Genomic DNA, 26378 nt, shown 5'->3' with positions numbered 1-26378 from the left:
TATGGTCGGAGATTTTGTCTTCTCAGACTGAAATACATACCATAAAATCTCATCTATGATTTGGGATTGTTTAGGTCCATTGATTATCAGCTATCCATATTTATGTACTATTTGTTTGATTATTGTTAAACGTGGTTTGCCTAAAATACGGTGATCAGTTTTTGGCTTAGAACATTCTTTAGTGCTCGTAGAAAACCAGCGGTCTTTGGTAAGGAGCTAACGATCTTCCCCATATCTACCGCGCAAAGTGTCCGCCACAGAGCGAGTTCACCATTAATGGTATATTTAAAAATATAAAAAAAACGATGTCCAAAACACATGTAAAATCACCCACGCTGCCACACAAGTATTGTCAACGCGCTTCTTACACTCACCCTACCAAGAGCAGGGTAACCAGAGGAATCTAGTCATTATCTAACCATTAACTAGAATCTTTACGGTAGCTCGCAGGGTACACTGTCGTGTATATACATGTATACGAACCTAAAAAGGCCAGTTCCATTATTCTCACGGACCAGATATGAAGGTGTTTCTCATCTTAGCTCTGTCTGTGTTTGGCTGTGTCATGGGTGAGTATAACTACAATGAATACAGCAGTCATGGCGCTCGCTGACCATCACCATACATGAAGGTGTTTCTCATCTTAGCTCTGTCTGTGTTTGGCTTTGTCATGGGTGAGTATAACTACAATGAATACAGCAGTCATAACGCTCGCTGACCATCACCAGACATGAAGGTGTTTCTCATCTTAGCTCTGTCTGTGTTTGGCTGTGTTATGCGTGAGTATATCTACAATGAATACAGCAGTCAGAACGCTTGCTGACCATCACCAGACATGAAGGTGTTTCTCATCTTAGCTCTGTCTTTGCTTGGCTGTGTCATGGGTATCTGAATGTGAATAAATGAACGAACACAGTAGTGCTCATTATTGTGGGGCAATGTATAGTGCTGCATACAACACAGTAGTGCTCATTATTGTGAGTCAATGTATAGTGCTGCATACAACACAGTAGTTCTCATTATTGTGGGGTAATGTATAGTGCTGCATACAACACAGTAGTGCTCATTATCGTGTGGCAATTTATAGTGCTGCTTACAACACAGCAGTGCTCATTATTGTGGGGGCAATGTATAGTGCTGCATACAACGCAGTAGTGCGCATTAATGCGGGCAAAATAACAAAACAAATGAAAGTGTAGCGTTAGATATTGTGAGTACAGTTGTGAGGCCAGTGCAACACATGAAGTGCAGTACCATTACTTAATGTGGGTCCAGTGCAACAGATGAAGCGCAGTATCATTACTTAATGTGGTAACACAAAAATTTGTAGGGTTGGGTTACTTAATGTGGGACAGTGTAACCCAGGATTTGTTGCCGTAGCATTTCTTATTGTGGGGTTAGTATAACCAAAAGTTATTGCCGTAGCATTTCTTATTGTGGGGTTAGTATAACCAGTAACTATTGATGTAGCATTTCTTATTGTGGGGTTAGTATAACCAAAAGTTATTGCCGTAGCATTTCTTATTGTGGGGTTAGTATAACTAATAATTATTGCCGTAGCATTTCTTATTGTGGGGTTAGTATAACCAATAACTATTGCCGTGGTATTTCTTATTGTGGGGTTAGTATAACCAATAACTATTGCCGTAGTATTTCTTATTGTGGGTTTAGTATAACCAGTAACTATTGATGTAGCATTTCTTATTGTGGGGTTAGTATAACCAAAAGTTATTGCCGTAGCATTTCTTATTGTGGGGTTAGTATAACTAATAATTATTGACGTGGTATTTCTTATTGTGGGGTTAGTATAACCAATAACTATTGCCGTAGCATTTCTTATTGTGGGGTTAGTATAACCAATAACTATTGCCGTGGTATTTCTTATTGTGGGGTTAGTATAACCAATAACTATTGATGTAGCATTTCTTATTGTGGGGTTAGTATAACCAATAACTATTGCCGTGGTGTTTCTTATTGTGGGGTTAGTATAACCAATAACTATTGCCGTGGTATTTCTTATTGTGGGGTTAGTATAACCAATAACTATTGATGTAGAATTTCTTAATGTGAGGACCGGCCCCGATCGCACACTTGGTAGCGCGTCCTCTTCGGGCCCGGTAGATTCAGGGTCAATCCCGGGTCGAGTCACACCTAAGACCTTAAAAGAGGAAGTTGTAACTCGCTTGGGGTTCAGCATGAAGGAGATAGTGCAACGACTGGTTGACCATAATCAGTATAAAGGTTCGGGCGGGGCGCCTTTCTTGCCTTCGATAAGGCGTCACAGTGAAGTAGCACTAAATAAAAGAGAGGTAGAAATCTGCCCTCCAACAAGGCACATTACATGCACTCTAAGGATTCCTTGGTCGCCATATGACTGAAGAATTGTTAACTACGAAGTACGACCCCAAGCACTCACTCACTCACTGATTGTGGGGATACTATAACCATTACTTATTGCCGTAGCATTTCTTATTGTGAGGATAGTATACCCCAAAATTAATGCAACGGCGTTGTTTATTGTAGGGCAGTATATCCTAACAATTAAACTGTAAAATTACTGTACTGTAGCACAGTATAACTAACAGTTTATACTGTGAAGTTACTTATTTGAACTTTTGTTTTTTAAGCGGCCCCGAGCTGTCCGCCTGGCACCTCATTCGTCTACTGTTTCATTGATCCGTGTATGATGGCCAAATGTCCGGGTCACCCTGACGCCCAGTGCAGGTACACGTTTGCCTGTTTGTCTTAATGTGCGTTGTCCGTTTGTCTGTCTATGTGTCTGTCTGTGTATGTCCGTCTATCGTCTATCTGTACGTCCGTCTGTTTATCTCCCTGTAAAGTACCCGTCTGTCTGTCTCTGTCCGTCTGTCTGCCTATGTGGTGTCTGTTTGTCTCTGTGTTTGTCTGTCTGTCTGTCTGTCTTTCTGTCTGTCCGTCGGTGTGTTTTTCTGTCCGCGTGTTTTTTGCCTCTTAATCTGCTTGTCAGTGTATTTGTCTATGTCATAGTCTGTGTATATAAATGTACGCTATATAATCGTTTGTCTATTTTCTATGTGTTGTCTGTCTGTCTATCTTTATGACCGCGTTTGTTTTTGTTGTCTCTGTCTATTGGTCTAAGCATTTTGTCTTTGTATATATGTTTGTCTGTCTATTTGTTGACTGATTGTCTGTCTTTATGTCTGTCTTTCTTTCCGTGTGGTTTTGTCTCTTTATCTTTCCATCGGTGTGTCTGTCTGTCTGTCTGTCTGTTTGTCTGGCTGATTGGCTGTATGTGTATATTTCCCTCTGTTTATGTATTTATCTGTGTGTGTATCCTTTTGTCAGTGTGACGATCTGTTCATCTGCCTGTCGGTCTGTCTATTTGTCTACTTGTCTGTATAAGTCTGTTCTTCACTGTGACCATGTTCACCTGCCCGTGTCTGTGTATACTTAATGGGCTTTGTATTCTCCGGTTTGTCTGTGTGTGTATCTGTGTGTGATTACTTGTATACTTAACGGACTTTGTACTCGCCGGTTTGATGTATATTTACATGTGTTTGATTATGTGTGTATTTAAAGGACTTTGTGTTCGCCGGTTTGTCTGTGTGTGTGTATCTCTGTATGATTATGTGTGTACTTAATGTACTTTGTGTTCGCTGGATGTCTGTGTGTATATCTGTGTATGATTATGTGTGTACTTAATGGACTTTGTGTTCGCCGGATGTCTGTGTGTGTATCTGTGCATGATTATGTGTGTACTTAATGGACTTTGTGTTCGCTGAATGTCTGTGTGTGTATCTGTGTATGATTATGTGTGTACTTAATAGACTTTGTTTGACTGTGTGTGTATCTGTGTATGATTATGTGTGTACTTAACGCACTTTGTGTTCGCCAGTTTGCGTCTGTATGTGATTATGCGTATACTTAAGGGACTTGTTTCTGCTTGTTTCTGGGTCCGTCTGCCTGTGTGCCTGCCTGTCTGTCCATTCTCGTGTGTGGGTTCGTAGCTCAGTCGAGCTGTTTCTTTATAGACCTTTATTTTCCTCACTCTGTCAGCTCTGATATGCTCTGATATTTGATAGGATGTCTATCCACGTGTTTGTGTAATGGTTTGTTTGTCTTAGTGCCTTAGCCAGCCTTCTCTAAGCTGGATTTAACAACTTATAACTTCTTCAACTTGAATTCATTGGCTTATTTGTAATTTATCCTATCATCCGTTGTGCTAATAGGGCAAACTACTGCGGCGGCTGTAACTATGACTTCTATGTGGATGGAAAGAAGCTGGCGAAGTTTAGCTGTGGAGTTTAAAACGGAAGCCTGGCCAAACCCAATCCGGAAGATGGGGACCAACTTGCTCTCATTTATCATTAATACAGGAATAATAAAGTTCTACACCAATTTTACTTTTTTGTTTATTTGCTGTTTTTTTTTTTTTTTTTGGTTTTTTTGGGGGGGGAGGGAACACATTTAATTCTGTCCGTACCAAAATATTCTGGAGTGAAAATTCATAGATTGTGAATAGAGATTTCAATGTCTGTTTGGATATATCGTCACTTATATTCTTCCTGGGTACGACTGTGTTACCCTGAAGGAGATTTACGCCATTTGTTACCAATTTCTCACTTATAAGATGGCGGACAAGTAAAGGATGAAGGAAAGCGGATAGCTCGAATTAGGAAACCGCCCCCATCTCCAGTTACCCGATAAATTTTCTGACTAAAGCCGCAACCGATGCAGCGAAAGTTGGATTCGAACGCTCGATGTCATGACAGTTGCATTAGGACACAGACTCCCATTACAACTTCCGTTTTTCGGTAGGGACGATTGTAGTTCTGTGAATTTTAGGGTATAAAGTCTTTTTGCTCCCAGGCGTCCATTTTTGGTGCACAGGTGTATGCTTGGTATTAAAATGCTGGAAACTGTCTAAACTTTGAGGAGGTATGAGCTTTGTTGATGAAAGTTTGAAATTCTGGGTGAGAGGACACAAGGTGTGAGGTAGTGATGAGGCTGCGAGTGACCTCCCCTTGGCGTTGCTAGGCACGCCTCCCAGCTGCCGGCATATAAAGGTCCAGATTTTGACGGTCAACCTATGTCAAGATTTTTATGGCTTGTTTCTCCCAGGCTGGGAAAGGTATGCACCATTGGCCACGGAAAGTTTGGGACTGAGCTACAGCGCTAGACGTTAACATTGTCGCTTATGGAAAATTAGAGGGGGTCCGAGGCCATTATCAGTCTGCAATGGCGTGCAATTTAACTCAGATAAACCGGCTAAAGTTAGATTCTAGCTTGAAAACTCACTGGCCAGGGGCGATAGCAGACGACGAGGGACGTTGACGCTTTAAATTTAAGTTATCGTTTATATGTTGTCCAAACGTATATGACGGTACTCAGTCTGACTTCCAATCACTTGTTTATATCATGTGAGTTCAAGTCCAGCTCATGCTGGCTTCCTCTCCAGTCATATATGATAAGATCTGCCGACACATTGCTGATGGCCGTGGGTTTCCACCGAGCTTGACCGGTTCCCTCCCATGATCATGCTGGCTGCCATCCCATGAGAGAAATATTCATGAGTACGGCGTACAACTCCAATAAAATGAACAAATAATTCTATCTATATCGCTTACATTCTTCAGTTCACTGCAGCGTCCATCGTGTAAACGTTTATTTCTTCTACGTCTAAAGGTTATTTCCAGACCTCACTCCTCCAGACCTCACTCCTCCAGACCCCACACATCCAGGCCCCAGTTCTCCAGACCCCATCTTTCTGTGATTCTTGTTTTTCTATACTGACCAGGCCAACCAGTGTAGTTTTGTCTGCAATATCAAATTCAAAAGGTGCAGAAGTTGCACTGAAATTTGCTCTTTTATATGTGAAAAAAGTCGAGGAATTGCTGATTGGTTTGACGGTCACAGCCAGTCAGCACTTAAACCATCTGAGATAGCGATGCCTGAGCTATCTGAGATAGCGATGCCTGAACAATCTCAGCTAGTAATGCCTGAACAATTCCAGATAGCGATGCCTGAACAATCTCAGATAGCGATGCCTGAACCATCCCAGATACTGATGCCTGAACCATCTCAGGCAGCAATGCCCTAACCATCTCAGATAGCGATGCGTGAACAATCTCAGATAGCGATGCCCGAACCATCTCAGACAGCGATGCCTGAACAATCCCAGGTAGCGATGCCTGAACAATCTCAGATAGCGATGCCTGAACCATCCAGATAATGATGCCTGAACCATCTCAGATAGCGATGCCCGAACCATCTCAGACAGCGATGCCTGAACCATCTCAGATAGCGATGCCTGAACCCTCTCAGACAGCGATGACCGAACCATCTCAGATAGTGATGCCTGAACCATCTCAGATAGTGATGCCTGAACCATCTCAGATAGTGATGCCTGAACAATCCCAGATAGCGATGTCTGAACCGTCTCAGATAGCGATGCCTGAACCATCTCAGACAGCCATGCCCGAACCATCTCAGATAGCGATGCCTGAACCATCTGAGATAGCGATGCCTGAACAATCTCAGCTAGTCATGCCTGAACAATCCCAGATAGCGATGCCTGAACAATCTCAGATAGCGATGCCTGAACCATCCCAGATACTGATGCCTGAACCATCTCAGGCAGCGATGCCCGAACCATCTCAGATAGCGATGCGTGAACAATCTCAGATAGCGATGCCCGAACCATCTCAGACAGCTATGCCTGAACAATCCCAGATAGCGATGCCTGAACAATCTCAGATAGCGATGCCTGAACCATCCCAGATAGTGATGCCTGAACCATCTCAGGCAGCGATGCCCGAACCATCTGAGATAGCGATGCCTGAACAATCTCAGATAGCGATGCCCGAACCATCTCAGACAGCGATGCCTGAACCATCTCAGATAGCGATGCCTGAACCCTCTCAGACAGCGATGACCGAACCATCTCAGATAGTGATGCCTGAACCATCTCAGATAGTGATGCCTGTACCATCTCAGATAGTGATGCCTGAACAATTCCAGATAGCGATGTCTGAACCGTCTCAGACAGCGATGCCTGAACCATCTCAGACAGCCATGCCCGAAACATCTCAGATAGCGATGCCCGAACCATCTCAGATAGTGATGCCTGAACTATCTCAGATAGTGATGCCTGAACAATCCCAGATAGCAATGCCTGAACAATCTCAGATAGCGATGCCTGAACCATCTCAGACAGCGATGCCTGAACCATCTCAGATAGCAATGCCTGAACCATCTCAGATAGTGATGCCTGAACAATCCCAGATAGCGATGCCTGAACAATCTCAGATAGCGATGCCTGAACAATCTCAAATAGTGATGCCTGAACCATCTCAGATAGCGATGCCCGAACCATCTCAGATAGCGATGCCTGAACAATCTCAGATAGCGATGCCTGAACAATCTCAGATAGTGATGCCTGAACAATCTCAGATAGTGATGCCTGAACAATCCCAGATAGCAATGCCTGAACAATCTCAGATAGCGATGCCTGAACCATCTCAGATAGCGATGCCTGAACCATCTGAGATAGCGATGCCTGAACCATCTTAGGCAGCGATGCCTGAACAATCTCAGATAGTGATGCCTGAACAATCTCAGATAGCAATGCCTGAACAATCTCAGATAGTGATGCCTGAACCATCTCAGATAGCGATGCCTGAACAATTCCAGATATCGATGCCTGAACCATCCCAGATAGCGATGCCTGAACAATTTCGGATAGTGATGCCTGAACCATCTCAGATAGTGATTCCTGAACAATCCCAGATAGCGATGCCTGAACAATCTCAGATAGCGATGCCCGAACCATCTCAGATAGTGATGCCGGAACAATCTCAGATAGTGATGCCTGAGCCATCTCAGACAGCGATGCCTGATCAATCCCAGATAGCAATGCCTGAACAATCTCAGATAGTGATGCCTGACAATCTCAGATAGCAATGCCTGAACAATCTCAGATAGTGATGCCTGAACCATCCCAGATAGCGATGCCTGAACAATTCCCAGATAACGATGCCTGAACCATCCCAGATAGCGATGCCTGAACAATTTCAGATAGCGATGCCTGAACCATCTCAGATAGTCATGCCTGAACCATCTCAGATAGCGATGCCTAAACAATCTCAGATAGTGATGCCTGAACAATCTCAGATAGTGATGCCTGAACAATCTCAGATAGCGATGCCTGAACCATCTCTGGGAAAGGTGAATTGTTTTATGTGAGAGGGCTTTGATTCTTTACATAGCACAGCACCACCTATCAGCATGGAAGGGTTATTTTATTATTAAGCAAACATTAAAAGGTGTGATCTAATATACAACTTCCACTTTTTGGTTGTTGCCAGTAAACTTGTTACCGCTTTCTCTGTAAGTTTATTTATTTATTGATTGGTACTCAAAGATTGGTCAGGAAACGGTGTGGGGGGTGGGGGGGGGGGGACCGGGACCTTGGCGACGAAACTCTTTTCTCAATGACTTCCTCTTTGGACGTACGTGGCAAGGTCTTCCAGCAGATGGTCGTGGGTTTCCCTCAGGGCTTTGCACAGTTTCCTCCCTACCGTATTGCTGGCCAGTGAAATAAATAAACACATAAAACCACCGTTTTGTCAAGTATTCGACAGCCCCTGGCTAGAAGCCGCAGCCGAAGCCACCTGAGCATTGAGACAGTGCTTTCAGTCCGGTCTTCGTGTAAGGCTACGCCAATGATGCAAATACTACACCACAACGTGAAGGCTTTCCGTGAGAAAGTTGATTTTCCCTGTCAACAGGATAATCGAGCTCGTACAGTCGGTGACGGAAAACGCTTCAAATGCAAATGCGAAAAGTAGATTAATATCCAGTTTTTTCAATCACGTGATGTAGTTCAGGTTATAAAAGCAAACACGACAGTCGAAAGCTCGTCACTGTACTTTTGTTCTGTCTAAAGTCACGTTCTTTTTGGTTTGGATATCTTTTATTTTTTTTAGATATTTTTAGTGCATAAGGTTTGTGCAAGGCGGATTTTCCCTTCTATAAATGGTTTAGTTATCTTATTACTGACAGTTGCGTAAATCAATTCGGTATTGATCCGTTTTACTATTTACCTTTTCAGTGCCTTCTGTTTTCAGCCATGTTAAAGTTGGGTTTAATCCTTGCTTCCGTAAGTATACAACTGCTTACAAGCACTTTTCTATTTAGAATTTTTCCCTTTACCTTTTTCACTTCTCTTCGAGGGATCTTTTGGTGACCAAAACGTTCCACAAAGCTCGCTTAACCCTACGCGAAATGTAACGTTTCTGGAAGACCATATACATGTAGTGTATGCGTTTGAAACCTGTGGAAGGAGTTAGTCGGTAACTTGACAAAGATCTCTGCTTCACCCTGGGCATTCTGGTTTCCTCCACACTAAATTTGCAGCCTTTTTGGAAGGGAGTGTGATTTTGAAAACAGTGTTATGGTATTAAAAGGTGTTAAAGCGTTATTTTACCAGCACTGTGGCTCGCTGTAATGGCCTTCTAGATGACGGTAATTATTTTTACTACTGATCGCCATGTCCACGCTAACTCGTTTTGTTTGTGTTCTGTTGTAGGTGACCTTTGTTCTGGGAGACGACCCTATTGTCCACCGTGAGTGTTTTTAACCGCCACTGAGCAGCTTCAGTACTTACAAATCGGTCTCCTATTTCAACATGGGTCAGATATAATGCGTGGCTTTGGAAGATAAGAAACCCGAAATGTGAAAGATAGTTTTGCGCTGAATTGTTTTCAATCTGCTTTTCCGCTGATACACTTGTGTATTTTTTTTCTCCCAGTGTTCTCCAAATGTATTTCTTAGTGACTCTGAGCCGACTCTCCGCCTGACCGCCGACGTCCCGTCATACGCTCTGGCCAGGTGTCGAAACGGTGACAAGCCGCTGATTGCTGTGGATGTAGTCAACTTCAAACTAGACAGCTCCTTCGATCAGTCTTCTGTGGGCGAGCGCTGCCAGTTCTACGTTAGTATTCTGAAGTGCTAATAGCCTAACCCCTCCTGGGCTTTACTGGGATTTATTGGGTGTGTATGGGTGGGGGGGGAGGAGTGACCCGGATGTAGGGGCGGCATTTCTTGTAACCCGTGGGGTTTGCGGGAAATTGTGCGTCAGGTAACAGTGAAATTTAAAATCTCTACTAATATCTGCTTCCTCCCTAACACATCGACGACATAAACTTTGCCTTTTTACCAACAATGCCTTGCGAGAAGCAAGGAATTTTTTTATTTTCTCTTGGACCGAATAAGCTGGCATATCCTATTATCGTCTTGCTTTTACACGTCTTTTATTTTATTTGTCTTTCCAGCTTTTTAACGTTATCAAACAGTTTTAAAATTTGTATCCTTGTTTTTTTTATTTGTAAGCTCTAAAATTTTGCATAACAGATTACGAATGTATTTTAGGCCTTTTCTGCCCACAGAAAAAGGCCGGTATCCGGACGTACACAGTGGACGTTGAAGTTGGCTGGGGAGACCGGGACACACAAATTATTCAGCAACGAAAAATTCACACCATATCCTGTGCTTACGACGCCCATGGCAAAGCGGTCTCAAAAACAGAAACCATTGCTGATTGGTAAGCATACAGCTGTTCTGCAGTTTGTTGTAGCTATGGAAACGATGGTGTCCAGACCAGTGAGCAAGCTACCTACGTGACCGAACTAGCTGTGTTTTTATAGCAGCACACCAGAGATTTAACTTAACTCTTCACTAAAGGTCTCTGAATAACTAAAGCTTCTCGCCAATGCGATGACCTTTCCAAGCTCGTGCCGGCTTCCTTTTGGATTGTACGTGGGAAGGTCTGCAAGAAAACTGTGGTTTACAACCGCTCTCTTCAACTTTCAAGCAATAATGCTGGCAGCCGTCGCATATACATGTAGGTCGAAAACAACCAATTAAATGATTTCACCAAAGCTGGTTTCCATAACCAGTTATTCATTTTGGGATTGAAAGTGACAATATCGACGACAGAATTCCAATCGTACTGACCTGAAGTTGCGCGTCAATCGGTGTTATTCCAGTCGGTCCTTGCAATGATTGAATATAAATGAGTAAAACCATTTTTAATTTCTCGTCGAGTCTTACCCTCCCCGATAGCTCACTTGGTAGAGCGTTCGCCTCGGGAGTGGTAGATTCGGGGTCAATCGTGAAATTAGAACTATGCCGTTTGACGTTAAGCATTAAAGAGAAAGTGCAACGACTGGTTGATCCGTATCCCTATAATGGCTCTGGCTGGGCGCCTTACTTGCCTCGGTAAGTCGTCTCCGTGAAACGGTACTAAATGAAGGAGCGGTGGAAAGCTGTCCTGCAACAAGGAGGCACAGTACCTACACTCGAACTCTTTAGTCGTATAACTAAAGGAATGTTAAGTACGACGTTAAAACCCCCAAGTACCCACTCTCGTCGCTTAAAAATTTATTTCTTACCTCCCTTACATAAATTTGTAGGTTCCTGAACCCGTGGGAGAAGCAAACGCTTCTTGGCGCCAATTCCACCGCTACTTTCACCCTGAAGGTCATGGATGTGCTCGGACAGGAAGTGACGTCAGAGCAGATTGCTATTGGCAGGAAGGTCCAGCTGGTGGCGTGGGATACAACAGGTGCGCAGAACTTAAATTTTCTATTTTCGGTATTACACCCGTGCTTCTAAGCGGAGATTCCATATTGCTATATACATATGTACATATACCCTCTCCATTGCGCAGGACAATTGAACTCCTTCCGGGCATTGAGCTGCGCCGCTGTCAACTCGGTCAGTCGCTATTACATCCTGCGTGCCGGGTAAGATTTTTTTTCCCAACGCTGTACCGAGGGGCCTACAAAGTGTTAATTTTAATTTTGTTTTTAATATTAAAAAAGTAAGCAAAAAGCAACTTGCTGGAGTTTGGTATGTTTACTTTCTTTTCTGTTAAGGGCTAGTGGGCCTCCTAGACGGATTTCATTTAAATCTGATTCTTCAGCCTAGCCAGTAACCTACATGCTGAACACTTAATATTTTACTGAATTTTTTAACTTTTTTTTTTTTTTTTTTTTTTTATAAAGATGTGGAGACGGCTTGATCTTTCCCAAACGTCTGGATTTGAAACCCGGGGGAACTGCGTGTACAGCCCGTGGTTCGAGGCCTTCAAATTATCAGGGGGAGATAATACCGTTAGGTTCGAATGCACCTATACGGCCTGTAACGAGAACTGTGATGGGGTAGGTTTACGTAGGAATAAAACCTTATTTTGTAATAAAAACGTTTGTTTTCGTTATCGTGGACCTAATCTGTATTTACATTCTTTAGACCACTTTTCTTTACTCGCTTATAAATGCTGATATGGTTTATAGACTACATTTTTAAATGTCTCCAGAGGTTTTGATTTGCTTCAAATTTGAAATTCTAATAGAGCAGATATCTGCTGCTGGACAAATTTTACATTTTCACAAGGACCGTTTTAGTAACTTCACTATTTTCCCAATCCTTCAAGGATTCTTGTGCGGTGGAAGTTGAAGTCATCAAGCCAAAGCGATCGGTTCCAGGTGAGCATAACTTGGTAATAGCGTCAGCATAAGAACAATTGAAAGTAAGGGGGGGGGGGGGGGGTGCTCTTTTCTCCGCCTGCAATAAAAATTGCTGCTGTGTAATCTGTACATTATAATTTCTTTTTGGCTTTTTTTCAGATCGGAGGACGTTTGGAATCCTATCCAGATCTTTCCACCTCAACTGAGTTTTTCAAGTCGTCCTTTTTGTTTTTAAATTTTTTTAATTTAACATTTTATTTGTTAGTCTCTTCGTTAGTATATTCTGTTATTCTGTATACCAAGTACAGTCGATTAAATGAGTTTAATTTTATCACGAACAAACGCTGCGTTATGGGTCTTCATTTCGAATGACATTTTGATGGCAGTTTCACGATCTCTGGTTTTCCGCGTTTCTTTGCATCGGATGTTGGAATTAGCCGAAATAGAGGCTGGAAAAGTTGAACAAAAGACCTAGCTATCGGTACACAAGCCCCCTCCAGGGTGGGCGGAGGGGAATTTCATCCAGTTTCAACACTTGATCTCCTGTCTTCCAAAGAGTCTTCGACACCCCAGTTTCCTCCACTTAATAAAGCTCGTTTCAATCGAATGAAATGTTCACTTGAAAAAAAAAAATTTTTTCAATTTTATTTTTATATTTTTAAGTCGTTTTTAATTAGGCATTAACAGCCTGAAATCTTTCACCATTAAAGACTGTCGTTTCTCGATTCTACAGTTTCCACTGCAGTTTCTATTGAGCTGCGTCTTTTATGCGTGCACAGAATACTTCAAGTTTAAAATCATATGCAGGTTCATGAAATTTCGACTCTGCCCCAAACTAGATTTTCGTACGTGTCCCGCAAAACGCATAGCGATATTGGTGTCTATTTGACGAATATAATGCCATGAACTAACTGCAGGTCGTGAAACATTTTATCGGAAAACCGGAAAGTTAAAACGTAATTTAAGAATTGTCGCGTGAGTAACCTTGTGTTTTTGTCGAGGACAACTTTCGTAAAATATATGCCAAACCAGTAAATTGAGCAATACAAATGAAACCAATGGACTGCAGGGTTTTTGGCCACAAAACCCAAATCTAAGGTAGAATTCATCAACTTCTAGTTGAACAAGGATTTTTGCGTTTTAGACAGGAAATTTTTTTTTTTTTTTTTTTTTTTTTTTTTTTTAAACCAGTTTCACTGAATGTTTTAATTTTTTTTTCTGTGTTGGCATTTCGCGTAGTTTTGTGGTGCATGAGTTATAAGTGGCTACTTTTAAAGCATTTTCGTGAACAGTTTCAAGCAAAACTGGGGTAAATCGACCAGCCGGATTTTACCACGTAGGCGTGATCACTTGCCGATCTTTATGGCATCCACGGCAAAAGTTTTAAAGGACACTGAAATCTAGTGTTAAATTCAACAGTGGTGCTAGAATGTATAATTTGCTATTGCAGCAGATTGTTCGTTTTTTAAAACTACTTAACCCGTTAGTCTAATAGGATCTCGTGTTTTGAATACGACAGAATACGGTTATATCGGGATATCGTTCATTATTCATTCATTTATTGATTTCTTTATTTATAGAATAGCGACCAATTTTTATGAGTGGAGGAAACCGGCGTATCCTGGGTAAGCCATCGACTTTCAGCAATTAACTGACGAACTTTGTCTTTTGTGAGATAAAGATTCGGACGTCATACTAGTGGAAGAAATTTGGTTTTAACGGCCTCACGATCGTCGCCGACGACATATTGTTATCAAAGTCCCACGAACAATGTACAAAATCCCTGTCAAAACGTCACTTTAAAAGACAAGACAGCATCTGGTTAAAATATGTTTCAGTCGAAAGCAGGGCAGTCAAGCTTTCTAAAAAGTATCGTACTTTATTATTTTAATGAGATTTCACCGAATAACATGTAGAACAAAATGACAATACTGCACAAATGGCTGGTGTGAATCGAGGCAGCCATCTTGAGAATCTTATCTATTCAAACACGTTGCTATCATATTGCGCAGCCTAAACTGTGACATATGATAACACAGAACTACTGCTTAAGACATCATTTTGAGATCGTTTACAACGATGTATTAACGTGTAACCGAAAGGCTATTTCACACTGTCTTGTGGCACACGTCTGTATCATTTCCAATCCAACCCAGGCGTAAAAGTAGTTGATTTACAATCCGTATAGTATTCAATGACGGTATCACAAATTATGTCACACGACAACCGCATACCATCTCGGCTCAAATTGCATTATCTCCCGAGCAGATCTTAGTTTCTACTTAGACACACTACTAAGATTATACAAATATATTTTTGTCGTGAATGTTAGCGTTTAGTCATCATGCAATTGCTAAATAACAGCCAGTGAAAAATTCATTAGGAATGCAGAAGGTTTATGGGGATGAGAAGACGGCATCTCATCGGACAATGCTTGAAATTAATTAAATCTTATCATATAATTTTTTTTCTTCTGAATTTGTTAGAACTGAAGAATTTAAATTCTGCCCTTTCTCTTTCACCCATAAAAGGGGTGTTTGTTTCTGTTTTATTTAATAAAACACAGTAAAATTATTGAAACGCTAATTAAGTAGAGTGCAGAAGAATCAGGTAATTAAATAAATAAACTTTGTAATTTGTGAATAAAATAAATAAATTTGAAGTAAATTAGCAACACATGGATGGGCTAATTATTTAGAGTGCAGAAATATCAGGTATTTAAATAAATAAAATGTGTAATTTATAAATAAAATAAATAAGGTGTGGAATGAAAGCTTCAGTTAAGTCATGATTTAAAACTATGTCCATAGATAAACTACTGTACCTGATTGTTTGACATTCCAAGATTAGGCATACACCTGTTAAACACATGCATGTATTTCACCAGTATACAACATGAATTCTTCTTGAATCCATATGGTCCATACGTGGGAAGATCTGTCAGCAACCTGCGGGTTGTCTTGACTTTAAAAAATGATTCTTTTTGCTGCTCCGCTTGGCACTCAGCACTGAGTGGTCAGATCAAGGAAACATGACTGGTTGGTCCCTTGTCAGTATAATTTGACTTGGTGGGGTGTCATGCCTGGTGTCTTCGGCATGATACTTTAGTGGCGGCAGCACTTTGCCGACATGGATTAGTCCTGCCACAAGAAGACACAGTACATATGTACACACACCTAATGACTCCTCATCGTCATATGGCTGAAAAATTAAGCACGACGTTAAACCGCAAGCATACATACATACATACATACACACACACACACACGCGCACGCGCACGCGCACGCGCACGCACACGCACACGCACACGCACACGCACACGCACACGCACACGCACACGCACACACACACACACACACACACACACACACACACACACACATTACATACATTACATACATACATACATTACATTACATACATACATTACATTACATACATACATACATACATACATATATAATATTGTTCCAGGTCTGGCAGCAACCTGCGGGTGGTCGTGGGTTTCTCCCGGGCGATGTGCGGTTTCCTTCCACCATAATGCTGGCCGCCGTCGTATAAGTAAAATATTCTTGAGTACGGCGTTAAACACCAATCAGATAAATAAATTCATACTCTACTTTTCTCTATACACAAACTGACTGCTATCGTATAACCGAAAACTCCATGAGTATGACGAAAAACAACATTGTAATATAAAGAAAACATAAAGCGTTTTCTCAATCATGGTTCGGACACTATCATTGCAGAGTGGTAACGCCTCCACATATGACGTCATCGTTCAGTATAGCTCCGCTTACCTGGCTCACACAGACGAGAAGCACACTGTCACGTGTTCTGATGGCGGGAACGTTGGGTTGGTTGGTACTGTGATCAACAGTGGTGGTCTGGACGGAATGTAAGTCTCACAGGGGTTGACTGAAACATGTTCTGCTTTCTATACCATGATAAAACCTTTGGGCAAATTTTGGCATCGAACCAGCACATTAGTATCCCGTTTATATCAACATGGAACCAAAATCAGCAGGGCGACATGACAATGTTTGTATGTATGCTTGGGATCTAACGTCGTATTTAACAATTTTTCAGTTATATGACGACGAGACAGTGCGGTGTTGATATATTAAATTTTGCAGTCCAGTTTTCAAATCATCATTTGTCTTTTAACAAGTCTTATATTCAACAAAGTGTGGGTTGATAGTAATCTCGCGGGCTGTGGATTGGAAACGTTAACCCTTCTCGTGACCTGCTTCAGCCAATGAGATTCAACCTTTACGTATTCAGAGCTATGACGATGTCGCCTGATTCTGTGCTTTCAGTGACCTTGGCGGCCTCAGTGGACAGTCAGTCAGCCAGACGTCACTCAACGTCCCTATCACCATGCAGGTCATTAACGAAGGCACGGGCAATCCCGTCTCCTCCGTGATTCGAGTAGGAGAACGCCTTACGCTGCAAGTTTCCATGGATACAACTAAACCAAATGGTGAGAAAAATAAATTTAATGATCTTTCTTTTTGGGTGGGGGTGGGGTTAACCCAAACGATATTACCATATGCCCATTACCTAGAAGTATGCAACTTCTCTATAGCTAGTCCCCACGGCACAAAACACATGTTACGTATTTATACACATTCACGACATCTGATGGAGAAATATTCCAACCTCTTGGGTGGAAATTGTGAACTGAATCATGGGAAATCTAACTGTAAACGGCTGCTACAAAAACTGGCCACACCGTGAAGTCGAACTCCATATTTAAAAACTACAATTTCGCTGATAATTGTTGCTATGCAGTTAAGAACTCATTGCCTATTTTTTATATTTCCAAGCAACTATAAACAATAATTATCAAAGACATTGTTGTCCTTTTACAAAACCTTCCGTTGTCGTATTTTTTTTAGTCTATTTCAACACAACCTTGTTTGGAACACATCTTGCTTCAGCCATTTCTCAAACGTTTGCTGCGCAGTAGAGAGAAAGAAAAATACATGGATGCGCCGATACGTCACATAATGTGCTAGAGATCGAAGTAAAGTGTAAAGAGCCGTGGTGACTAAGTATATAAAAGCTGCATACTTCCAGGTAATGGACTTCTGATATAACATGTCCATATTACATACCTGTGGTGGTTAGCTGTATTACGCGGAAAACACATCTTAAAGGTGAAGAAAACATATTTGTTTATTTATTTGATTGGTGTTTTATGCCGTCATCAGGAATATTTTACTTACACGACGGCGGCCAGCATTATGGTGGGAGGAAACCACTCAGAGCCCGAGGGAAACCCACCACTTTCCGTAGGTTGCTGGGAGACCTTCCCACGTGCGGGAGAAAAAAGATAATGCATATTTCTAAATATGTCTTCAATATTGTTTTCGATTTCTTCTTTCAGGAAAAAAGGGTATTTTGAAACTAAACTACCGGGCAAAAGAAACGTATAACTTTTCAATGCAGTTTTTTCTTTGGAAAAATAAGTTGAATAAGTTTGAACGTTGTGCGAATACGTTTGCACATAAGCACCCTGTGTACACGTCACTTTTTAACGAGATTCATTGAAATTGGTGTAAGACATCATGAAAAATCGGAAAAACAGAGTTTCGGGCCCTGTTGAAAATTTTCCATAATGACCGCCGTATAAATACCGATGTAGCACATGGTAAGGGTGCAATACCATAAAAAACATCTAAGAGATGCCGAGACTCACACAAGCAGAACGTGATAGAGCCACTGGTATGGCTGACATGGGGGCCAGCCAACACCACGTTGCCAGAACATTCAATTACAGTCGAGCCACCGTCAGCAGACTGTTGGGTCGTTACCGCCTAACAGGCAGGAAACAAGATCGTCCAAGATCGGGCAGGCCAAGTGTTACAACAGCTGGCGAAGACCGGTACATCCGCACAATCCACCTGCGTAACCGGTTCGTGACGGCAACGTCAACGGCGGAAACGGCACTGGGACACCCCATCAGCAGACGCACAGTCTTATGACGACTCCGCGTGAGTGGTATCAGAGCCTATCGCCCCTTCCGTGGAATGGTATTGACTCCTCTACACCGTCAAAACAGGCTGCGTTGGGCAAGAGTTGTACGTCGATGGCAGCAACGAGACTGGGAAAGGGTGCATTTCACTGATGAAAGCCGATATAACCTCTTCAGAAATGATGGTCGAATTCGTGTGTATCGACGCAGGGGAGAGCGATTGGCACAAAACTGCATTTAGAATGTCCACCCTTTTGGTGCTGGTGGGGTGCTTGTATGGAGCGGAATTTTATAGACAGGTGAGAACGAGATTGGTCATCATCCAGGAAAATCTGACTGGCCAAAGATACCGAGATGAAATATTGGAACCTGTTGTGGTGCCATTCGTGCATCAACAGCAAAGGGGTATACTTTTGCAGCAGGACAATGCACGACCTCATACCGCCAGAGTTGTACTAAATTATCTGGACAACGTTGATGTCAACGTGCTGCCTTGGCCAGCACCATCGCCAGACATGAATCCGTTAGAGCATCTGTGGGATCATCTTGATCGACGTCTGAGACAACGCGTCCCTCCCCCACAAAACAGGCAACAGCTCGAACAGGCTTTATTTTAGAAATGGGACAGAATTCCTGATGACGTCATCCGGCGGCTGACGACTTCCAGGAGGAGACGTATTTTGGCTTTAATTGATGCAATGGGTGCTCACACACGCTACTAACGATCTGTCGTATGACATGATAGGACATCAGGTTCACCTTTTTAAGTGAGCCCCTTTACTTGCATTTGTGTAATTTTTCAGATTTACCCCATGCCTTCTTTACTCGGCCTGAGAGCAAGTGTAATATCCATATGGCTTTGAATTTTTGAACAGAACTCGGAAAATGGTTTATTGCAATATAATGCTTATCATGTTGATACTGTCTGTCTTTCTTTCTCTTTCTTGTGGTGCTGAACAAGGTTATACGTTTCTTTTGCCCGGTAGTTTATTTTTGTATGGTGGGTATTTGGGCTCACCTCTGGGTATATATCATATTTCCATAATAATATTTTAAATAAAGATGTGATTCTTGTCTATTGAAATTATCTGAATGTAAATTTATACATTTAATCTGAATTTTGATAATATTTATGAGTATATTAAAAATATAAATATGACCAAAATCTAAAATGAACATATTTGTTATCTAAAAAGATTATTTCTAGTGCAAATATATTTATTAAACATGTGCTACATCCTCATGTGTAACAATATTACGCCAAGACAATATATACCAAGAGGTGGTCCCACATACCCACCATACAAAATTATTGTCAAGTGTATATTTCTCTTCAAAGAAAAATCTAAATACAAAATACTGAAAACTTTATTTCCAACTAACTTTCCGCACGCTTTTATGTGTAACTTATAGACTTTTCTCCAAATTTAAATGATATAACCTAGTGCAGCCGGTCGAACCTTGGCCAGTGAGGTCGCAAATTCCCATCCATCCCTCGCTTGTTGGCAGCCATTTATGAGGTGGTAGGAATAAAGTTAATCACGTTCTTACCAAGTGTCGGTTGTTTTCTGCGGAGAGTCCGGTTTCCTCCACCCGTACACCTGACCTGTGCTCAAGGAGGTATCAAAATAGTTATTGAGAATATACCGACATTGATACCAGTTAAGTAAACACACGCACCACTCTCAGTTTGATGTTTTTCATCGACGACTTATCTTCTGCAACATGTATTTTCAGACTATGTGGATTTCTTCGTTGAGTCTTGTTCCAGTTTTAACCGTGACTACCGATCAAACTCTGCCACCACATCCGGTCAGCTGTTGGAAAAAGTCCTTGTCTTGGACAGGTCAGTTAACCACCCACCCATCTAGCGATGGATATGGATAAGCCTATACATTCGTCCGCACATTTACTGCTTGCTCACATTGTGCTCAGTGTGTGTTTCTGTATTCAGTGCTTTATGGTGTTCGACACCATAAAGCAACTGTTTGCTGTGTTAAATTTCTCAGTGTTCCCTGTCGTACACAACCGTACAGTGCACTGCAGTTAATGTTGTTAGCTGTGTTAAATTTCTCAGTGTTCCGTGTAATACATCAACCGTACAATGCTCTGCAATAATGTTGTTTGCTGTGTTAAAATTTCTCTTCCGTGTCATATAGCAAGTTAATTTTCTGATCCGTGTAATACAGCAACCGTACAGTGCACTACAGAAACGTTGTTTGCTGTGTTAATTTACTGTTCCGTGTGTTAAATTTCTCAGCGTCCCGTGTCATACAGCAACGTACAGTGTTCGGCAGTGAACGTTTGCTGTGTTAAATTTCCCAGTGTTCCGTATCAAACAGCAACCGCACAGTGCCTTGCTGTAAACTTTGTTTGCTGTGATAGTTTTCTGTCTCGTGTCATGCTTCAACCGTACAGTGTTCTGCAGTAAACGTTGTTTGCTGTGTTAAATTTCTCAGTGTTCCGTGTCATAGAGCAACCGTACAGCGCTCCACAGCAAATGTTGTTTGCTGTTTTAATTTTCTGTTCCGTATAAATACAACAACCGCACAGTGCCTTGCTGTAAACTGTGTTTGCTGTGTTAATTTTCTCTTCCGTGTCATACATCTATACATTGCTCTGCAGTAAACGTGGTTTGCTGTGTTAATTTGATGTTTCGTATCGTACATCAACATTACAATGCTGTGCAATACATTTTGTTTGCTGTGTTCAATTTCTATTTCGAATCATATACAGCAGTATATCCAGTGATATGCGGAAAACATTGCTTGTGTTTGTTTTGTCGCTGTTTACATTGTATGTCCGTGGTCTGGAGGGTTGGCACGCCAGCACGGCGCAATGACCCGGGATTCTCTCACTAATGCGGTTGCTATTAGTTCAAGTCCAGGTTATGCCAACAACCTGTTGATGGTCGTAGGTTTTCCCCCATCATAATACTAGCCGCCGTCGTTTGAGTGAAATATTCTTAAGTAAAACACCAATCAAATCAATAAATAAATTATGTTCCGTTCCGCGCAGTGAACATTGTTTGCTGTGTTCATTGTATTATGCAGATACCTTTCTCCCCTATACCGATGCTGCACATACCTGTGTACTTTCTGTCTCACAGGTGCCCCTCTCCCGATGCCATGGACGTTCTCTCCGGTGACCTCCAGAAGTCCGCGAACACGGTGTCCATCGGCTTCCGGGGCTTTAAGTTTGAGGGGCAGGATTCTCTTTACATGTCCTGCTCGGTGAAGCTGTGTCGGGCGGCGGACAGAGCTAGCTGTGATCCGGTGAGCGTACAGGACTGTATTTTAGCCCAAAGGGAGTCCGCATCAACAAGTACGAGCGAGGACAGCGGGATCAGTGTTGGCTGGTCATAGATCATCAGTTGTTTGTAAAGCTTTAGAGATTAAATTTGCTTGTATCATGGATGTATCTTAAAGGGCTAGACAGTATGATAGCTGGCAAATAGTCACACGTAACTGGTGACATATGGTCTCGTGTCAATTTATCTCAGCCGCTGTTTTATTCTAACTGATAACATGTAAGTGCATAAATAGCAGCAAGTTAAACGACAACATGGCACCATCGCTTAAGTAAAATTAGGTTCTGGATACATATCCTTAAATACTGAAAAATAGAGATTTTTAGGGATTTTTTTTCTTGATTTTGTATGGTTGACATTTGTCATAATTGACATAATGTAATTAGAAACATGCTGTACAGAAATATGTATACAGAAACATGCTGTACAGAAACATGCTGTACAGAAACATGTATACAGAAACGTGTTGTAAAGGAAGACGGGATACCGAACTGATAAATTTCACTGAATTTCGGATTGGTGAGGATACTTGAGAATATATTAAATTTAAATAATACTAATAGCCTGGTTTAAGACATTTGTTATCCACAAAGATACAGGCGGCCATTTTTTAAATGTTTAAAATAAGTACAGATCTCCGCCAAGTGTTTTTTCTCCAAAACGTTTTCCGCTTTAATCAACTGAATCGTAGAAAAGGCAATCTGCTAATTTTTGTGGATGAGACACGCGGATGCCTTCAATATCTCGTCTACTCACGCGCATATGTACCTAGACTGACGACTCCAAGCGGGATGTATAGCATAATCCTTACAGAGCATGCGCGGCTCTCTACGTTAACTTTGCATCATTGCAACCACTAGACAATCTTGACATTTGGAATCTTTGCGACATACGTAGGCTTGTGTAGGCTTGGTCTCACCATTTGTGCCCTTGCGCTGAAGTATTTAGGCTGTATTCATAAGTAAAGCTGACTCAAGCGTTAATTACAATCACGTTGTACATACTTTACATAAAGAGAATGCATGCCCATTGTATCAAGTATCCAGTAAGTATCAACAAAGGTTTAGAATGAGTTTTAGTGTTTTCTGACGTCACTTCATGCCTCATCACCATGACACTATTGACGTCAGTGTTGTTCAAGATTTCTCTACCAAATTTTCTAGTGGGGACAGTGATGTAAAACGAACGTGGAGTGCAACGCATGCGCTGTAAGGATTATGAATTTACACTGTCCACCTCATATTACCCCAGGGTTTGGTTGCTCTTACATGGGTTCTTTTCCACCCCAGAAAACGTGTGACGGCAGCTCGACAAGAAAAGGTTACGGGCGTAAGAGAAGACAGGTGGACGAAGACAACAAAGTGAACGTCACCAGGAAGGTCTTCGTTGTTACCTTTGGAGACAACACCGGTAAGTCAAGCATAATTAATGTGTACACATTTTTATATCTAAGTCTGCCCAGGAATAGTCTGAGCTAATAGGCTACTTCGTATTTTTAAATAGCGTCTTTAATTTTTGATGAAATACGCAATTTTTGGATATGCAAAAGTGACATCCCTTAGCAGCGCGACGTCGTCACTTTTCGCTGTCAGCCTTAACGTATGTGTTGTATATAGAATATAGAAAATTCATTAAACATGATTAGATTAAGCTGATGAATTTTCACACTCCTGGGTTTGTTTGGGTCTGAAATATTGCAGAAATATTTGTTATTCCCGTGGCTGTTGGGGTTAGTACGCCAGTACGGCGCGATGACCCAGGAGCCTCTCACCAATGCTGCCGTGAGTTCAAATCGAAGCTCATGCTGGCTTCCTCTCCGGTCGTACGTGGGAAGGTCTGTAGCAACCTGCGGATGGTCGTGGATTTCCCAAGGGCTCTGCCCGGTTTCCTCCCATCATAATGCTAGCTTCCGTGGTGTAAGTGAAATGTTGTTGAGCATGGCGTAAAATACCAACCAAACAAATAAATAAATGAAAACTCCACATTCCTGAACATAATATGTTTTTAAAATGACACAAAATTTTCCAGATAAGGGCATACGCCGCTGATATGATTTTCTTATCTGTACGTTCAACTTGTTTCCAGTTATGGTGCCAGTGGACACGTCCCCAGTCGTGGAGAAGGAACGATGCATGGAGAATACCGCCTTTGTGGCAATTGTAGCGGTATTCGGGATCGTGCTGACGGCTGCTGTCGTTGCGGCCATTTTGCTATGCCTGCGTACTTATCACCTGCAGAAGGAGAAGAAAGTTGGTGGGAAGGCTTAAAGGCATCTCCATGAAAACTGACACTTTTGACAAGTAAAAAAAGTTCTTGAGCAATCTTTTTAGGTGGGAAATTTGACATGTTATTTCTCAGGTTGATGTTCTAATTTGAAGAACTATGAAACCCGTACATCAAACATTTGAACTGTGAACTGTGAATCTGTCTAAAAAAAAAAGAAAAAAAAAACAGATTTCCATATTACGACATTTTGTAAAACTAAAGCATGGCGGGATAATTATTATCCATACTTGAACGTGTTTTATGCTACTTGGAAGCAAATATGTAAAGTTTCGTCTGTAAATAAACACTGCATGCATTTGTGTATGTTTAATTAAACATAGAGATCCACGAAAGTTGCTTTATACGTGGCAACAAGCATTAATATCCTATATAAAATGTAGATACTATTATAAACCTGAAAATATCAACTCCAAGTCATAACCTAATTTATACTGTTTTACAATTTTCATGTATCAACATTTACTTCCAAAAAAAAAACAAACAAAAACAACATATTATTGTATTAAGATTTAGTTCGACTTTTAAGCGCTTATTAATAATTTGATTAAATTACGACACAGTACCGGTACAAATGATTCTGCGTTGTGTTGTCTGGGTGTATAATACGGAGACTTTTGTGGAATTTACTGGTACTACTGTAAACAGAGTTAGCAAATGTGTAATTTAGATGAGCTTGGTACGTACTACAGGAAATGTACATGCAGTTGGCAAATATCTTACCTTAGTGATTTTGGTATTACTTTAAATGTACTCAAACAAATCAGTATACAGAGTAGATGTCACATCGGGATTAGGTGTAGATGTCACATCTGAATATGGTGTAGATTTCACATCTGGATTAGGTGTAGATGTCACATTTGAATTTGGTGTAGATGTCACATCTGGATCAGGTGTAGATGTCACATCTGGATTAGGTGTCGATGTCACATCTGAATAAAGTGTGGATGTCACATCGGGATTAGATGTAGATGTCACATCTTAATATGGTGTAGATTTCACATCTGGATTTGGTGTAGATGTCACATTTGAATTTGGTGTAGATGTCACATCTCCATTAGGTGTAGATGTCACAACTGGATTAGGTGTAGATGTCACATCTGGATTAGGTGTAGAAGTCACAACTGGATTAGGTGTAGATGTCACCTCTGGATTCGGCGTAAATATCACATCTGGATTAAGTGTTTATGTCATATCTGAATTTAGAGTAGAAGTCACATCTGGATCAGGTGTAGATGTCACCTCTGGATTAGGTGTGGATGTCACATCTGGATTAGGTGTGGATGTCACATCTGAATAAGGTGTAGATATCACGTCTGGATTACGGGTAAATCTGGATTAGGTGTACATGTCACATCTGAATAAGGTGTAGATGTCACATCTGAATTAGGTGTAGAGGTCATATCTGAATTAGGTAAGATTTGTACTTCTTCAGAAACAAGATAGGCTAGTAAACATGCTGGGCTATTCGTCCCAACGAAACCTTATGGTTGGTCCCATTGTAGAATAAAATATACCCAATAATAGTACGTAGCATTCACAGATGGACCTAAGTTGCAGCGACGGCGTTTCGAATTTTCAGATATTTTAGGCTCTAAAATTCTGGTTCCATTCACAATATGTAGCGACTACAGGACAATGTGTTGTGAAGCCAGAGCAACATACATTGTGTTCTCACTGAACAATACCTAACAGTATGTAGTAGTCACAGGAGAATATGTAGCAGTCACAGGGGAATATGTAGCAGTCACAGGAGAATATGTAGCAGTCACAGGAGAATATGTAGCAGTCACAGGACAATATGTAGCTGTCAAAGAACAATATGTAGCTGTCACAGGACAATATGTAGCTGACACAGGACAATATGTAGTAGTCACAGGACAATAAACAGTAGTCACAGGACAATATGTAATGGTCACAGGACAACGTAGTACTCACAGGACAATATATAGTCACAGGACAATATACAGCAGTCACAGGACAATTTGTAGCAGTCATAGGACAATATGTAGCAGTCACAGGACAATATGTAGTAGCCACAGGAGAATATGTAGTAGTCACAGGGGAATATGTAGCAGTCACAGGATAATATGTAGCAGTCACAGAACAATATGTAGCGGTCACAGGACAATATGTAGCGGTTACAGGAAAATATGTTGTAGTCACAGGGCAATATGTAGTAGTCACAGGACAATATATAGTCACAGGAGAATATACAGCAGTCACAGGACAGTATGTAGCAGTCACAGCACAATATGTAGTAGTCACAGGACAATATATAGTCACAGAACAATA

The 26378-nt window shown here is 41.4% G+C and overlaps 3 protein-coding genes and 1 long non-coding RNA gene across 4 annotated transcripts; all 4 read left to right on the top strand.

Moving 5' to 3' along the window:
• The first annotated feature begins 513 nt into the window (after window positions 1-513).
• On the top strand, window positions 514-4366 carry LOC135462698 (uncharacterized). The gene is made up of 3 exons (XR_010443476.1): window positions 514-569; window positions 2628-2724; window positions 4209-4366. It is a non-coding gene; the product is annotated as an uncharacterized LOC135462698 (long non-coding RNA).
• A 1847-nt stretch (window positions 4367-6213) lies between these two features.
• On the top strand, window positions 6214-7551 carry LOC135463022 (putative uncharacterized protein DDB_G0290521). The gene has a single exon (XM_064740343.1). The coding sequence runs from the start codon at window positions 6214-6216 to the stop codon at window positions 7549-7551; it is 1338 nt and encodes a 445-aa protein (XP_064596413.1).
• A 6-nt stretch (window positions 7552-7557) lies between these two features.
• Window positions 7558-7938, top strand: LOC135463021 (cornifin alpha-like). The gene has a single exon (XM_064740342.1). The coding sequence runs from the start codon at window positions 7558-7560 to the stop codon at window positions 7936-7938; it is 381 nt and encodes a 126-aa protein (XP_064596412.1).
• A 75-nt stretch (window positions 7939-8013) lies between these two features.
• Window positions 8014-24504, top strand: LOC135463020 (uncharacterized). Its single transcript, XM_064740341.1, has 11 exons — window positions 8014-8205; window positions 9791-9973; window positions 10428-10582; window positions 11454-11577; window positions 12048-12203; window positions 16260-16408; window positions 16830-16993; window positions 20228-20336; window positions 21600-21765; window positions 23090-23210; window positions 23886-24504. The coding sequence occupies exons 1-11, from the start codon at window positions 8014-8016 to the stop codon at window positions 24065-24067; spliced, it is 1701 nt and encodes a 566-aa protein (XP_064596411.1). The 3' UTR covers window positions 24068-24504.
• The last annotated feature ends 1874 nt before the right edge of the window (window positions 24505-26378 follow it).

This window comes from Liolophura sinensis, chromosome 2, assembly GCF_032854445.1.
Source record: "Liolophura sinensis isolate JHLJ2023 chromosome 2, CUHK_Ljap_v2, whole genome shotgun sequence".
In the NCBI taxonomy this organism is placed as follows: Eukaryota; Metazoa; Mollusca; class Polyplacophora; order Chitonida; family Chitonidae; genus Liolophura; species Liolophura sinensis.
The sequence above is the reverse complement of the archived record's forward strand: the minus strand, read 5'-3'. Positions and strand labels throughout refer to the sequence as shown.